This window comes from Balaenoptera physalus (assembly GCF_965194825.1).
Source record: "Balaenoptera physalus genome assembly, chromosome: 3".
NCBI lineage: Eukaryota > Metazoa > Chordata > Mammalia > Artiodactyla > Balaenopteridae > Balaenoptera > Balaenoptera physalus.
Window position 1 is genome coordinate 130,578,642 of NC_138890.1, and position 17,822 is coordinate 130,596,463.

Below are 17,822 nucleotides of genomic sequence, written 5' to 3' on the forward strand. Positions count from 1 at the left end.
TAAGCTTTTATTTTAATCAGCTAAAATGATTAAAGTATCCTACTTCAAAGTAAGAAGGGAATTTTTTTTTTCTTAAAATTCTAGGTTCACTTAATTGTAAGTAAGTAAGAATCTTAAAGAAGGAAAGAAAAACTCATTGTTTAAAATATTTCCTCAAAAGTCTTGAAGTAATTGGAACAAGAATACACAATTAGGGGTGATGTGAGAGAGTTAAGGCCAGTGTTTATTATCTGACATACTACTTAGGGACTGACTGCGGCATTGTAGAGAAGTAGTTCATTATATTATAATGTAACATTAGTCTTGAATGCATACACCTATTATCACCTATACCAATAATGTATAAATGGATAGTTTGTTCTTTAAATAGTACCTCATTCCAAAAATGCCAATTTAAGTGGTTAAGCACATGGAAAAATTTTCCACAAAGTGTGAAACTTTGAGTAATGGTTGAGTTTAACCAAAATAGAAGTTGATTAACTTATTTGGCCAAAGTTACAGTGAAATAAATGACATGACTGTAGCCATACACAAATTTAACTAGGACCATGTCATTCTGTGTCCACAGGTGGGATCTCCACCCAACCAGCAGGTTCATCAGCATTTACCTTTTATTAACAGAGGAAATTGGTGAAAGAGTTGAGAGATGGGATAATAAAATCCCACCTCACTGGGGGAAAATCAAGCCTCAGCCACATCCTGCTCATGACGTGTTAGCACTATTGTCCTTCTATACAATACGCTTGTACCCAAAAAGAGGCATGGCTTTTTGTCTGTGTGTGGTGAGCTATAAGTGTTTACATTAGAAAAATTCAAAAGAGAATTTTGCTTAGATCTTGATAAAATATGAACCTTGTGGCTGAGGGAAGCTATAGATAGATAAATGAGTCCCGTAGTCTTGGACTTGTGAAACTTAAAGAATTCACCTCAAGAAACAAAGACAACTAGACAACTTGAAAGAGGAAGTGTTTCCAGTTTGGTGGGTAGAGTCGATTTGGCATTCAAAATCTATGTGTTTAGAAACGAATGATAAAAATATAGAACTTACAATATTTTCAGAATTTATTTTCTACAGCAAGTATTATGTTCAAGAACGTCAAGTGGTGTGTCCTGAGCAGCCATTGTACTTCACCTGGCTCTGTTTATTTGTCATCATCCAAAAGAGAATGAAAGGAACCTCAATACAATAGCAGAAGTTCCTCCTTGTGGCTATTATAATTTTACTGCTGAGGAAAGGACATCTATGGGTTTTTGATTAGCCTAGAAAGCATCTTAAAATTCAGAAATTATAAATAAGTATTTTGGTGTGGGTTAAATTAAAAACACAGGATTACATGGTTTCAGGGCCACAGACATCTTAGACATAGGTAGTAAGAACTTTGTTTTATATGGGTTTTTTCAAAACAGAATATGACCTGCAAGGAAAGAAAAAAAAAGTGGAAGCAACTAATTTTTCCCAAATCTTAAAAATAATGGTGATATAAGCATATCATTTATATTTCATTTTGATTATATGATGTCTAATTTTTGATGTAAAATTTTATTTCAGATCAATTTGATAATAACCATAACACTAAAACAAAGTAGTTGTCTTAAGATCTTTTAGTGTTGTTCAAGAAATCACTTGAAGAATAAAAGCCATCAGAATAAAAGCTGGACAGCTATGTTCCATATTTCAATACTAGCTTTGATTTCTTCAGCTGAAAAAAACTGTATATAAATGGGTTAGGAGTTATATGCTTTCATAATGTGTTGTATGTCTCCTTTGTAACACTCATTTTATTTAATTAATCTATTAGTTATTTTAGGGATCATTGTCCAATATATGTCTTCTCTGTTTTACTAGAAACTTCACGAGGGCAGAGAGAATTCTCCCTCTTGTTCAGCCTTGAAGTTTTGAGACATGGCATAGCCACTGGCACAGCATAGGTACTAATAAATATTAATAGGACCAATGAATGAGTAAATTAATGAATAAATGGGCCTGAAGTAGAAAAGATATGTTACAAGTGTTAGTAAGAGCCAATTATAAATTAATGCATTAATCTCTCATTTGAAACGGAAACAAATTAGGGACAACTCACGAACTTTAAAACTTTATGTGAACATCTACTGCCTATAAAATGAAAATAACAATGCTTGTCTTTTATTTCCCCATTGAAATGTTATAAAAATGGTTTGAGGAAATGTTCAAATGAGCTTTTTAGTTCTGTACTTTATACATCTATTAAAATTAGTTTTTAGGTTTTAGGCTAAACATTTCAACTCATAATGCTTATAGTATACTCTGGTTCCCTCACCTTCAGAATTTTGTAATGGCTTCTTCTCTCTCCAGCCCTACCCACAAGATAGTATTATTACGTATATATTCTTGCTTTGGTTTTGTGCTGTGATGGAGAACCATAAAATCCTATCTGAATTAACCTCGCATCTAGCTAATTGAAGTGCGTGGGATTCTTCTGGTCTCTGATAACATCTCATAATGAGTTCTCACCCTTGCAGCCAGAGATAATGTTAAGATTTATCATAAGATCAAATATTTAGAAATAGTATGCATTTGGGATTTTGCATGTATTTCATGTTTTCTCTCTCCTTCCCTTGCTCCCACCCTCCTGGGCATGAATGAAATTTTAAGACCATTTATAAACAAAGTACTGTTTGGTTTGGTTTGAGTAAACCAAAGGACCCTGAAATGTCCAAGTCAGGGTTCATCGACCGGATTTACTTCATCCCCCCAGAGGTGGGCACCTAGGCCTGTAAGGACACAAGGGTAACTGGGGAACAGAAGCCCTTGTTAGGCCCTCTTGGTGGGGAGACGGCACTGACTCAGTGTCAGGTCATAAAGGAGACTCAGGATTTGTTCATTTCTTTTCCAAAATTCTGTGAATTTTATGACTTCTCCAACGTTCTTTTAAAAAAGATTTTGAAGGTATGAATATATATATGGCTTTTCGGATGTATTCATGGGCATTTGCAGAGAAAGTGGAATAAATCATTAGGTTAATGTTGTGTGTAAATTTACCAACACCTTTTTACTGTCTCATCAGCCACCTTGTTTGTTATTGTGCTTCACTCTGCTGATGAGCTCATATCCTTTTTTTTTTTTTAATGTAAGAATTACCATATGTCAGGGGACCAGATGTTACTGAAAATAAACAAAATTTCCTCCTTATTTTAACTTGAAGGCACTGATTGGTGGGTCCTCACACTGTTATGTTCTCTACGAGGGTGTGTGCACACGTCATAGGACATTTGTGCCTGGATCCATTGATAACACGTTATTTGAAATATTTAGAGCCATGTTTATCTTATGAATTTGCAGTTGATTTCTCTTTTTTTAATAATTATTTTTTCAGAAAACTAACAAAAAATCCAACAGTTTCACATGAATAAATTCATTTGTTGCACATCAAACAAAAATGAATATGATATTTCCAAGCAATGATGAAAGATGATGACTGTAATATTTCCAGCTAAACTTTATTTTGAAACTCATCAGTTGGTGTCATATATTTGATGTCTGTTAAATTCTGTAGGCCCAAGCAAACTGAGAAGAGTATAATTAATTTTATTTGTTGTGTAATATTAAAAAATTCACAGTTTGAATGTGCTGGGAATGTTACATTGGCACCAGTAGAATGGCCAATGGTAGAGATTTAAAACACCAAAGACTTCCTTGTGTTAAGCCTCATACTTGGGAGGCACACATGATATCACTGAGATTCCTTTGGCAATGCAAACACTGGAATGAGCCTTACTGGCCCCCTCCCAAGAACTAGCTTGGTTATTTGATTTAATGATTGGACCCTCTCTGTTGGGGAGCAGAGGTGACCATGCTAACTTCTGTCATTAAAGAAGAACCCGCTATGTTATTTTCACAAATCTAATATGTAATTTATTATACGGACCATCGTTTTGGTTTGATGATCCTTAAGTATCTCTAGATAGTATTATTATTTTGGATTTTGGAATAAGACACAGTGTAACCTGATGGAAGGAAGAGGGTGTTTACAATCCCACAGAGTTTGGGTCCTGTTGTCATAGTGAGTCTCAGTATGAACAGGGGCAAGTTATTTAACTTCTCTGAGCCTTATTTTCTTCATCTGTAAAATGGAGATAACAGTCTCTCCCCAGGAAGGTTAAAGTAAGGATTAAATATGATAAAGTATGTAAAATACTTAGCAGTGGGCCTGCCTCCAATATGTGTGCAGTAAGCTACTATCAATTCGATCAGTAAGCTCACAGCACAGCATGGAGTTCCTGACTGCTTTCCTAGGACCATGTGGAACTCTCTGGATCCAGCAGAGGAAGAGCTATGCAGAAGTGAGAGCTCCAGGACTATGTCTGGAATCCAATCTCATTGCTCAATGCCTTGATATATGTTTCTAAACATTTTAAATATTATCCTTAATCATTCCCATCTTTCAGAGAAAGAGAAATGGCTACATAATGCAGGTAAAGTACCTAGTGTAGTGACTACCACATCATAATGTTAGATATTATCATAATTTTTATTACCAGCTGTGGTAGGCTGCATAAGGGCTCCCAAAGACATTCACATCATAATTTCTGGAACCTGTGAGTATATGGCCTCACATGGCAAAAGAAACTTTGCAGATGTGATTAATTTAAGGATGTTGAGGTGGAGATATGCTCCTTAGTTATCCAGGTGGATCCTAAATATAATCATAAGAGGCCTTATAAGAGAGAGGCAAGAAGGTGAGAGATGTAAGAATGTAATGTGACAATAGAAGTAGAAATTGGTATGATGTGGCCACAAGCTGAGGAACGTTGGTAGCTTCTAGAAGCTGGGAGAGGAAAAGAATGGATTCCCGCCTGGTATCTCTAGAAGGAACCAAGCCTGCTAACACTAATTTTGGACTTCTGACCTCCAGAACTGTAAGAGAATAAATCTGTGCTGCTTTACACTTTTAAGTTTGTGGTAATTTCTTATAGAGACAGTGGGAAATTAATACACTCCCCACCCATAACCATATTTCTAAAAACCTTGAACTCTACCATCCCCTGAAACTATCCTTAATTTGCATGATTCTTACTTTTGTGTATATGCTCTTCCTATTCACTTCTCCCCACATTATTGCCCTTCTCACATCTTTTTTACCCAGGAAGTTCCTACTTATCTTCTGAGATAGTATGATATAGTCTACCAGCGAAGAAAGGAGTCTCAAGACTTCTTTGAAACTTTGTAGTCCTTTATCTATAGCTCATGAAAAGGACTCTGAGCCAACAATATATATTATTTTTTATTTCATCCAAGAACCTACCCTAGAAATATTTTTACTGGAGAAAAAAACTGTAAACAAACTCTGTGTCTTTTTCTCACATGCCTATTGCCAAATTCCTCTCTCTGCTCTGCTTTCACCACTGATTCTAGACATTGTATTGATGACTGTGATCTTACATGACCCTTTGACTTATCCAGATGGTGTGAAAATGCCCCTCTCCAAAAAGCCCACACCAGTTTTCAGCTTGCTAATGGGCAGAATCTCTAAGTGCTTAGGGTGTCATCAAGAATGATGGACACATCTGCCTGTCAGGTGGGCGAAATTAATACTGAGATTAATGGTTAGGCTAATGGCAATTACTTGACTTTATCAGATTTTATAGCTACCTAGTATCATTCACTCTATTTTTATTATAGTAAAAAAAATGTACAACATAAAATGTACCATCTTATTCTTTTTGAGACTATATTTTTGAGTCCTGGAGTATAAAAGTGGTAGGATAACCAAGGCATCTACTTTCTTGTAGAACCATCAACACTGACTTTTGAAGAGAGGTTTGAATGTCTTGTCTTTGAAATTCCTATTGCAAAGCTCTTCAAAACCCAAAGCGATCATTTATGAGGTGGTTATCAGACATTCAAGATAAATTGCTGGGGATTTTTATGTTCTGGTTCTCAGTATACAACCAAAGGTAGAATATGATAGTGAAAGGAAATTCTGCCAGTCTCTCAAGGAAAATTAGTGCTTTACCAAAAAACAGCACAGATGAAAGGTGAGGCACTTTGCCAGTGATACGTAGATCTCAGCGGGTAGAGACTCAATTGAAAGTATATTGGGAAAGAGACACTGTGTGCAGACGTGGATACAGACATTTGTTTTGCCAAATCTGGAGATGATTTCTTATCACAATGGCACTTTCAGGAGAGTCAGATGCTTGATACAGAGATGTTTTATTTGGTGATGATGACCATGGGTTATCCACAAAATGATGCCATATTAAGTTTTCTGCTGACCTGCCTGCAAAGACATAAAGATTTTTCAAGAAGGAGACCTGCAGTTCTTTGAAATATGCAATATAGATTTCAAAGATGGATGTAGTTTTTCTTTTTTGAGGAGCTCTGAACAGCAACAAAGTTTCACAAGCTTCTGCAATATCTCCTGCTTTACACTGTCACCTAAAAGGACCCATGAAAAAGTAGCAAAGAGGGAAAAATCATATATTTGAATGACAACTCTGTGGAAAGCTGTACGACAGGTGCTTTCATTTACTTTTCACAACTATCTTACCCAGTAAGTTATCCCAAACTGTACAGGAAGCAACTCCGAGAGGGTTAGTGATTTGCCTAGAAAGGGTAGGATTTGAACATGGGATTGTACTATTCCAAAGCCCACAGTGTGTTTTATATGACACCAAGGTAACATATCGTGAGAATGAGCATCTTTCCTACTGAGAACAAATGACTCTCTGTAGACTGTCTTACCCTTTGAGATTATAGAATGGCTCAGAAAATACTGTTTTGAGGTCATGAAAGGGAAGTTTAAAATAATATTGTAATTCTACAGATAAATACATGAGAGAGAAATAGAAATGATGTAGTAAGTTTTGCCAAAGTAAAAAGCCTGATTTATTCAGTGTGACTATACACATTGATCAAATGAAATGGATAAATGTCAACTTACCACGGTTTAAAGAGGAATAGACTTATGTTCTTCCCAATAAGTCACTAATTCTATTGGTTACTATCTTCAAAAGAGTCATCATTTTTCTTAAATATAGCTCAATTTATAATAAGATTTTACTGTATTTCCCTGAATTACCAAATTCTTCTATTTCCAAGGCCCTATTAAAAAGACAATTTATCGTGTCTCTCACTAACCGATAGTAAAATATTGATGCTTCGTTATAGCCTCTAAAGATAATAGCTAGTAAATAAAGCTGATTTTATTTTTCTTATAATTTGCTTCAACTTCACTGATAGTCTATTGTATATTTCCTATATATATATAATTACATCAGGTTTTGACCATTTTGTCCCTGAGCTAAATAATTCCTTATTTTAACCTTTAGTGAATGATCAGTAGTTTCTCTCTGTCTATCTTACTGTAAGACATACTATTTGCTTTTATCCATCCTCATTATAGATCCAGATTTGTCATAATTTGGATAGGTATTTTAGTACAGTAGTCCCCCTTTATTCACAGGGGATACATCCCAAGACCCCCGGTGGATGCTTGAAACTGTGGATAGTACTGAACCTATATATACTATGTTTTTTCCTATACATACGTACCTACAATCAAGATTAATTTATAAATTAGGCACAGTAAAAGGTTAATGACAATAACTAATAGTGAAATAGAACAATTACAGTAATATACTGTAATCAAAGTTATGTGAGTGTGGTCTCTCTCTCTCAAGCTATCTTATTTTACTTTACTCACCCTTCTTGTGATGATGCAAGATGACAAAATGCCTACGTGATGAGATGAAGTGAAATGAATGAGGTAGGGATTGTTGTGTAGCTTTAGGCGACTATTGACCTTCTGGTAATATGTCAGAAGGAGGATCATCTGCTTTGGATGATCCTGAATCATTGAGCTATTATGCTATGGATGGTTGGAAATCCTGGGCAGGACAGAGTGGGACAGCACCAGATTTCATCACACTACTCTGAATGGCATGCAATTTAAAACTTATGAATTGTTTAATATTCCATTTAATATTTTGGACCTCAGTTGACCACAGGCAACTGAAACTGCAGAAAGTGAAACCACAGATAAGAGAGATACTGCTGTTAAGTATTCTTACCTTAAATATCTTACAATTTTTTAATGTGGAATTTCAGTAAAAAGTGCTGGTTTAGCAGCAGGTAAAGAGTTAGATTGAAATTGTGTACATGAATTTTTTTCTTTTTCCATTAGGCAGGATTAACTGATTGAAATCTACTTTGGTTTTGATTCAAACACAGATTTAAAGGGAGAATGTACATGTAAGTTATCTGTGGGTTTCTCACTGCTGCTGTTCTGAATGTTTGCAGCAGCCTGCAGACTTGCACCAATTTTTGGCCACTGTGATTTCCTGGCTTTTGTTTTGATTTGCTCCACAATGGCAGGATGTGATGGGAACTGATGTGGTAGTGAAATAAAGGAAAGCAAATAGCCCCTGCAATGTTTGATTTCCTGAAGATCTATTTGCCACATGAAAGACTTAAGTTTTTTGTTCATAATTAATGTTTGTTCAATCAAAGGACTTCTTCTGTATCAATGGAATAAAGCAGAGTTTCTTTAATTACAAGTAGCGATCTCCCATACCCCTTTTCTCATATACATTTCAAAAGATGCTAAAGACGTCAAAGAAGATACATATCTCTGAATATAAGGAAATATTCTCTTTTTAGAAAGAAAATGTGAACGGTTTGAATTGTCCACTACATTTTTATGTTCTACACCCATTTTCAACAAAGCATTGAATTTTAAGGTGCCACATTATCTATAAATAAAATATGATTGTGGAGTGTGTTTATTTTTTAAATTGTGTAGCTATTTAAGGTTTGGCTTATACTGGTTTCAAAACTTGACTATAGGTTTTTATTCTGAATATAGGAATGATTGTTTCATTGGAAGTATCTGGTTTACCGTTTTCAGCTCCACTGATCCTGGTTATTAACCAAATTTTTCAGCACAATTTGGGTCTTGGTTATTGAGGAGAAGTCTGTGTGATTGGGGCTTAAGGATAGGGGAATTAATTAGATCAATTGCTCTTGACTCCTACCCAATGCTTCAACCAAGCACTTTAGACATTAATGGGTGAAGATTGGAATGATTATATAACCTCCAGTTATGGTCTAAGAGCTCCTTGGTGCATTTACCTGGGTTGATTAAGGATTTTAGGTAGCCAAAATTGAGAATATAATTCACAGTATGACAGGTTTCCACATCACTGAGGATAGTGCTGGGGCTTCCATCCCACCACTATCACATGCACAACTCACCTTGTCTACCACATCCTTGCTGTTACCACCACCACAAACACTGTACTCTCATCCCAACTTCAACAGTTGCCTTCAGTTTAACTAGCTGGTGCTACAGAAGGATTCTTAATGGATTAACCATAGTCCTAGCCATAAAGGAAATTTCAGTTTAGCGGGAAGGACTGATATGTACCCAATTAGTTATACTGGAAAGCAGAGTGTGCTTACTATACTGAAATAGAATTATCAAGTACAATAGATACCTAGAGAAGGGAGAGGGTAGTCTGACTAAAGGGATTGGGGAAGATTTTATGGAGAAGTTGCCAAAGGCTTGACCTTGAAACAAAGACAGAGGTTTATTTACTCAACAAATCAACAGGTATTAGGTGTCCAGAATGCAGGGATCATGGGAAAGGGCACACTGGGCAGAGATAATATTGAGAGCAAAGATCAGAGGTTAAAAAAAAATAAAGTCTGTAGAATGTTGAGTCACAGAGAGTTATGAGTGCAAAGAATTGGAGGAGGACAGGGGGTGGTTGAGGGTTATCAATGAGGGGCATTTTATGGAGTGTGCTCATTTTTAAGAGATTGGGATTATTTTCTGCAGTCAGTGGCAACCATGGAAGATTTTGAGCTGGGGAGTAAAATGAATAGAGCTATGACTTGGGATGGATGGATTGGAAGGAGGGAACAATTATACTAAGGAAAACCAATTATAAAAGTTTAACAATAGTTTAGGCAGGCAAGGAAGGACATCTGACCCAGGGTAGTGGCTGCAGAAACAAAGGACTGATTTGAAGAATTTTGCCAAGGTGCATGTTGAGGGGAGGGGAAGAAACACAGAAGATAGAGGAAAGAGGCAAAGAGAATTCCTCGAAGGCTACCAGCCTGACAGAGATAAGGAGCAGAGGAAGAGGGTCTGGCTCTGAGGAATAATGTTGTGTTTGGGCAGATAGAGCATGAGAGATGAGAGGAATATTTAAGCGTCCTCTGCTTAGAAATGAATGACAGTTGAGGCCGTGAAAGAGCATGATATTATCAGGGATAGAATACAGAGCATAGATCCTCAGAATTTTCCAACTCATTCATGAACCCAGAATCACAGAGGAGATCAAAGTTTTAACCCAGGTTCTTTGGCGGCATACTTCAAAGCGCAACATTTCTTTAGTATCAGGTGTTTTATTTTTTAAAAAATATGTGTAGATTCTTCCTTCTACTCCATGATCTAGTCACACTTAAATTTCTTCCTGATTCATTCATTAATGGGCAAGATTATGCTGTATTGAGATTCATTTATTTAATCAACAATTCTTTATTGAATGCACTAGACACCATTTCAGGCACTAGGGGTATGCCTGTGACTGAAACAGGCAAAGCCCATCTTGGACCTTACAGTCCGGTAAGAGGGAAAGCAACAATAGGCAAGAATTCAAAAAATGGACAGGATTGTTCAGAAAGTAAGTACTAGGATGGAAGCAAAACATAATGATGAACTCAGGAGTGGTGGGGGAGTGAGAGGGCATGGTCTAAGAAGCTTTTGAGTAACTAGGAGGATACAGTTGAGCTAAGAGCTGGGGAACAAGTCATCTGGGCAAAAAAAATCACACCTGTGAAGGCCTCCGGATGTGAGGAAGCTACTATGGAGAACAAAAGGAGGGTAGGGAGTCATGGCACAGAATGAAGTTCGAAGAGTGAACAGGGGCTTGGCAGACCATGCCAAGAAGTGAATTTTATTTTCAATGCCCCAGCAAATACTGAGGACTTTAAGCAAGGGGATTAATGATCTGATTTAGATTTTTAAATGATTCCTCAGCCTGCTGTGTGGCAAATGAGTTGCATGGGGCCAGAAGTAAAAACTGAAGTAACAGCTGAAAGGAATGGCTGACGGATTCTTGTAGGTGTTGAGGGAAAGTAATGACTAAAAGATGAGTCCCTACGTTTTTATTCATTGAGTTGATCACTTTCATGTATAATAGGGCTAAATTAAAGGCAGCTAATCATGTATTTTGGGTTCAGCATATCTATACTTTTTCTTGTCTGTCTTGGAGTCACCTTATTCGAAGGAGGCAAATTCACAGATACGTATGGGTACTCAGAAAATCACTCTTAAAGACACGAGTTGTATATGAAGAGCAAGTCAGAATCACAAAAGGAAAGATGATGCCATGCTGTCAGGCTGCTCTTCACAAAAGTTTGAATGAGATCATCTACTTGTTGAGTCGATGGCTCACTTGTCTACTTGTCTCGTAGGAGACAAAGAGTCTCTGATCCACCGGTTAGTTTTTTTTACACTCCCATGAAAATATTCATAAAGGACATTTTCAACAAGGAAATATGAATAATAATCTTTGTTTTGTGACTAATGCTGTCTTTTTGTCACATGTAAATGACTGAGCCACAAATTATTCACCTTCTGATATCTCTTTTTAACTCTCAAACTTCTATTCCATGTTACAATTTGTCACACTCTGTAAAAACCATCACCATAATTTTACCTTGGAGTAGTTGAATCATGGGGTTCAAACGTTAGGGGAGAAATCTGCTAAAATAAACAATCCCATGTGACCTGCAATTTGTTGGAAGTGTGAACAATAAATTAACTCATAACATTTAGGGTTTTTGTTTGTTTTATCATAATGTCTTTGTTATTTGCATGAAAATAAACTAATGTATGACTGGATTAAAAAACTCTAACCATGGGTACTATTTTTTTCTTGAGTAAGAATGCACTTAGATAGTATTGTAAGCTTTCTAAGTCTCTTCTCATTGTATTACAATTTTATCTAAAAGGAAGAATATTAAAAATACTGTATTTTGCAAAATTATCCAGTTTTACTAAGTTGTTCAACAGCCTGAGAAAAATCAAGGAAAAAAAAAAGAAAACCTTTGAAGCTGTCTCTTGGTAAATGCAAATATTATAAGGATGAGCGTATGTCTGTTTTATTCAGTGTTGAATCCTAGCATAGTGGTTGGCATGGTAGGAGCTTAAAAATATTTTGGATGAAAGATTAAATCATTGGTTGCTGGCACAGTGAGGGGCATAATGTCTTTTGTGCATATTAGTGCTTCCAAAGGCTTCCTTAACATGGATTTGAGTCCAACATTTTTTTCTAGTCAATATCACACTAACTAAATTGCTTATATTTTGTTGAAGATTTCTTCGCCAGTTCTACCTTCAAGTACTTTAGCAAATAACATGCCTCGACAGACTCCATTATAAGTGTAGATGACTAATAAAGTAGTTAGATCATTCGTATGTGAGTTTTCATCCTAATATTAGGTAAAAATCCAGTTTATCTTCAGGTTCTTGATTGTTCAACAATGGCTTGCCTTGTAAAAATACACATTGTCATCTTGGTTGCCTGTTTTTGAATCAAAACAGATTCAAGCACACCTTGCTCCACCAAACTGCCCTTGTCTCTGTAGTTCTGCCTCCTGCGGTGATTCTGAAACAAACCTTGATGATGCTTCATGCAATTTTTTTCTCTGCCTGTTTGATTGTGTTTTTGAAGCATTGCTCACAGCCAAGATTTCTCTCTCTGAGCTTTTTAACTTTCAAACTGTTTTCAAAATTGGTTTAAATATTATATATTCAATGAGATGTTTTCAGGGAGTTATTTGTCAGGATTTTTCCATTCAGTGGACATCAAGACAGGCTTATTTGTATCTCCACAGTGACTGAAAACCTATGTTTTTAAAGGAGCATCAATACATACCTTCTAAATGTGTGGCCAACTGTGCTCACTTCAATTTATCTAGTTGTGGTTGGGGGCTGTGCTCTGTTATTTCGAGCCATCAAATTCCCTGTGACACACCCTCTGCTTTGAGATTGTTCTGCATTTCCTTTATCTTTTGCATTTTTGCCACTTACAACCTTTTGCTCCAACCATTACTGTTTTTGACCACCTCTCAATATTTCCAACTGAAACTATAATTTAGAATAAATATATTTTTGAAGCAATAAATAGAGAGTGACACTGAGTTTTCTAAAGTCTGAATCTCTAAACTTGTTGCTGTTTTCAGACTAACTTCAATGGGAAATGTAACTAAACAGAGTTTCATGTTTGTAAATAGGACATTTGTCCAAGTACAATTGTGGTAGGAAGTTTAATCAACTTGCGGGAGCCAAAGGCTTTGTGTGTGTTTGTGTGTGAGAGAGAGTGTGTGTGTATGTGTTCAATGTAAAATGAAATTAGGAAAACACACTGGTTTATTAAAAAAAAAAAAAAAAGACAACAACAACTTGTTTTTTTTCAAAAACTGACCTGCTCTTCTAGAAAGGCACTTGTCATCCTATGTTCAGGGGCTTTGAGTGCCATCTGTGATCCTAACAGTGCGTTAGTTCACTGATCCGGTTACAGAGATAGTGACTCTTGGTTCTCCAACAGCTCTAGAGTACTGCACTTTCCAATCGCTCACTGCATGTATTTTCTATTTAGGGGGCTAAAAAATAAAATTTGCTGACCTGAAATAGAATTCTGCTTGCGTCCAAGGGTGCTGTAGTCAAATATACTAAGACAATGACTAATATTCGAGCATACCGTGTTCTTCTTGAGGCTGTAGGTGTGCTTTTGCATACCACACAGCCTTGTAATGCATCCCAGCATGAGAGACAGAGATGCAGAGAGAGTAGATGTCAGGAAACACCTTGTCTTAGGAGTGGAGGGAAGGAAAGGACCCCGAGAATCAGAGAAAAAAGTCTGGAAGGTGAGAGGAAAATCAGGGGCATCTGGAGTGATGCAAGTGAGGCAGGAAGACATGTTTAAAATGAAAGCGGTGGTCGATGGAGAAATGAGGGAAGATAAGAACTGGAATAGGCCCTTCTGAACTGCAGTCTAGGGAATTATTGGTGTGTGGGCTGCAGCTGAAGTTGCATAAATACAATATAAACCGCTCTTTTGAAAGAAGATTGGCATTGAAGTAATGAAGACAAAAAGCACTGATGCTTAAGAATGTGGAAGAGGGGCTTCCCTGGTGGCGCAGTGGTTGAGAATCTGCCTGCTAATGCAAGGGACACGGGTTCGCGCCCTGGTCTGGGAAGATCCTACATGCCGCGGAGCAACTGGGCCCGTGAGCCACAACTACTGAGCCTGCGTGTCTGGAGCCTGTGCTCCGCAACAAGAGAGGCCACGGTAGTGAGAGGCCCGCGCACCGCGATGAAGAGTGCTCCCCGCTTGCTGCAACTAGAGAAAGCCCTCGCACAGAAACGAAGACCCAACATAGCAATCAATCAATCAATCAATAAATCAATAAATCTTTAAAAAAAAAAAAAGAATGTGGAAGAATGAAGAAAACAGTTGAGGCAGAGAAAGGGTTTAAGGAAGATTGAAGGTAGTAATAGCTAACAATGTTTGGCTGCTTACTGTGTACCAGAGTTCTGAATGCTTTAAGTAATTCAATCTTCATAATACATCTATGAGATAAGTACTTCCTTTTTTTTTTTATTCAAACAGAAAGTCACAAAAATTATAATCATCCTCATCAGTTCACTCAGTCCCATGTAATTAATTTTTTTTCATCTTGATCTTTTGTTAGCACTTCTATGAATTCATCAGTTTTCCATTAGAGTTCTGAAAATGCTTATTCATTCAGTTCAGCAGTACAGTTACCAGAAACCTGTACTTGTCAGAGTCTTTTCCATGAATTCCTTGAAGATGAAACCCTTTTATAGGAACATATTTGCAAAAGCATCAGAGTATACCCAGAACTGTCTGTAAATGACAAAAGACTTAAAAATGACCACGGTTAAAGATTTGATGAAAGTTCAAGGAAATTTAGTTATTTCTGAGATATACATTTTAAAGTAATAACTAGAATTATGACTTATAACATTATACCAGAACATATAAAATTTTTAGAAATTTCAAGTAATGTCTGAAACATTTATATTAACATATTTCCATACAAATAACCCAAAGAAAGTTTAGTATTACTTGTTTTTTGTTTGTTTGTTTGTTTGTTTATACTGCTGGTTCTTATTAGTCATCAATTTTATACACATCAGTGTATACATGTCAATCCCAATCGCCCAATTCAGCACACCACCATCTCCACCCCACCACGGTTTTCCCCCCTTGGTGTCCATACGTTTGTTCTCTACATCTGTGTCTCAAATTCTGCCCTGCAAACTGGTTCATCTGTACCATTTTTCTAGGTTCCACATACATGCGTTAATATACGATATTTGTTTTTCTCTTTCTGACTTACTTCACTCTGTATGACAGTCTCTAGATCCATCCACATCTCAACAAATGACTCAATTTCGTTCCTTTTTATGGCTGAGTAATATTCCATTGTATATATGTACCACAACTTCTTTTTCCATTCATCTGTCGATGGGCATTTAGGTTGCTTCCATGACCTGGCTATTGTAAGTAGTGCTGCAATGAACATTGGGGTGCATGTGTCTTTTTGAATTACGGTTTTCTCTGGGTATATGCCCAGTAGTGGGATTGCTGGATCATATGGTAATTCTATGTCTAGTTTTTTAAGGAACCTCCATACTGTTCTCCATAATGGCTGTATCAATTTACATTCCCACCAACAGTGCAAGAGGGTTCCCTTTTCTCTGCACCCTCTCCAACATTTGTTGTTTGTAGATTTTCTGATGATGCCCATTCTAACTGGTGTGAGGTGATACCTCATTGTAGTTTTGATTTGCATTTCTCTAATAATTAGTGATGTTGAACAGCTTTTCATGTGCTTCTTGGCCATCTGTACGTCTTCTTTGGAGAAATGTCTATTTAGGTCTTCTGCCCACTTTTGGATTGGGTTGTTTGTTTCTTTAATATTGAGCTGCATGAGCTGTGAGATAAGTACTTCTAAGGCATGGGGAGGTTATGTTACTCGCCCAAACTCATACGAACAGGTGATGATGTCAGGATAGCAACTCAGAAGGTTTAACTCCGGAGCCTTGCTCTTAACCACTCCATCATATTACCTCTCTGTGCTAGAGAGAGAGAGATTCGATGGAGCATTAATGTCTCTTAGCTGGTCACAGTTAGGGATGAGAATACATGTGTGCTGAGGAATCGGCATCAGAAGGAGGAGGAGGAGGAATGAGATGAAGATGCAAGAGGACTTAGTGTTTTTGAAATAGAGAAGGGGGAGGATATGACAATTTAAGGGTTTCCACTTGGTACAAGAAAGAAATACCTTACGAGTTAGGGAACCAGGGAAATAAAAGAGGAGCTTAAGGAAAACAGTTGAATTGGAATCATCACTGTGGGGTATGTGATAGGGAGTCAACTGAGGCGGAAACAAGTGATTACTAAATAGCAGTTAGGGACCCACACAGGCACAGGGACACGTTTGTAGTGGGCGCTGTTAGCTTTGCAGCCATAGCAGAGGAGAAGGAAGATGGTGAGGTGTAACGGGGACCTGTGAGTTCTTAGAGCTGGGATACTTTCAAGAACTTCAGTTGTTATCTCTGTCTTTACTAGAAAGAGGTAAGTATGGCAAAAACTTGCAGCCATAATTGGTTTGCACATTTTTTTAGTGTACTATGATTAAAGGAAGACATTTTAAGACCTTACCAAAAATATTGTAAAATTCTTGAGTCTAGGCACACTCCATATGGTCAATTAATTTCCCATTTCTCCTACTGCAATATTTCTCATGCTACAGAAATTCAGGAAATACAGTGACTTTATTGTTATTCAGAGGATTGGAGGGAACCTAGGGGAGGGGAGAGATGGCAGAGGAGTCCCTCTGAAGAATTTTTAAATTCCATCTTCTAAGTTAAGTCCATTTTGGAAAAGGAGCTCTTTTTAGGGAGAATGAAGCTGTCAGAACCACTCCCATGATGATTTTTCAAGCTGTTCTATCCAGGCTTCTAAACTGGAATCTTTGACAAAACCACAGTGGGAAGACAGCAGCCATTAATACAGTGCCAGGGGTAAAGAGAAGAAATGTTTGGTCCTATTAATTATACAAAAATATTCAATATTTACTGTCGAAATGTGCTTCTTGACAATGAACTTGAAGCAGTCCACCAGCAGAACACATTAAAGACAGAGTCTGTTCCTGTTTTTTTGGTGGGGTAAGGAGAATCGAGGGGTAAGGAGGAAAAGCAATGTCTAGACTTACAGAAGGGTTAATAAAAAGTATGCTTGGTGTATTTAGTACTCTTGCACCTAACACAGAGCCCCAGAAAATTGACTTGGAATTTGACTTCAGCCTTTCATTCAGTATGCTAATGAGAATATAAAATTCGCACTCTTCACATAAATAAACATATCCTCAAATGTGTTATTTTTCTGCATTGGCAGATGGATCACATGCTCAAAATCACAGTGAATTATTATTCTGAGCAGCTTTGCACAGCACTCTGCATCCACTCTTGTTGTTTGCCACATGCTACAGCACTGCCTGTACCCTGAGCCTGGGTCTCAAGGTAGCTACAGTGTGATATTTTCCTAGAACAGAGATAGGCAGGCTTTAATTGACCTCATTATTCTTGGATCCTCAAAGGCTTCTGTGGCTGTGCCCATTCACTAATACTATTCTCTTGGGCTGTAAAGCTGTGTCCAATTATTCTTGTTGCATGTCATCAAGTGACTCGGTGACAACTGCAGCAGCCCTTCTCGCATTCCAATGACTCCAT

General features: G+C 37.2%; 2 protein-coding genes across 8 annotated transcripts in view; one reads left to right on the forward strand and one right to left on the reverse strand.

Moving 5' to 3' along the window:
- PDE4D (phosphodiesterase 4D) overlaps positions 1 to 17,822 on the forward strand; it is a 1,115,543-nt gene that overhangs the window by 124,385 nt on the left and 973,336 nt on the right. The gene's annotated exons all lie outside the window — the stretch shown is intronic.
- The window catches only part of LOC309658581 (uncharacterized protein), a 133,273-nt gene continuing 116,922 nt past the window's right edge, over positions 1,472 to 17,822 (reverse strand). The window contains exon 5 of the mRNA XM_082457429.1: positions 1,472 to 6,263. Coding sequence (XP_082313555.1) covers positions 6,221 to 6,263 — 43 coding nt within the window. The 3' untranslated portion in view covers positions 1,472 to 6,220. The remainder of the gene's footprint in view (positions 6,264 to 17,822) is intronic.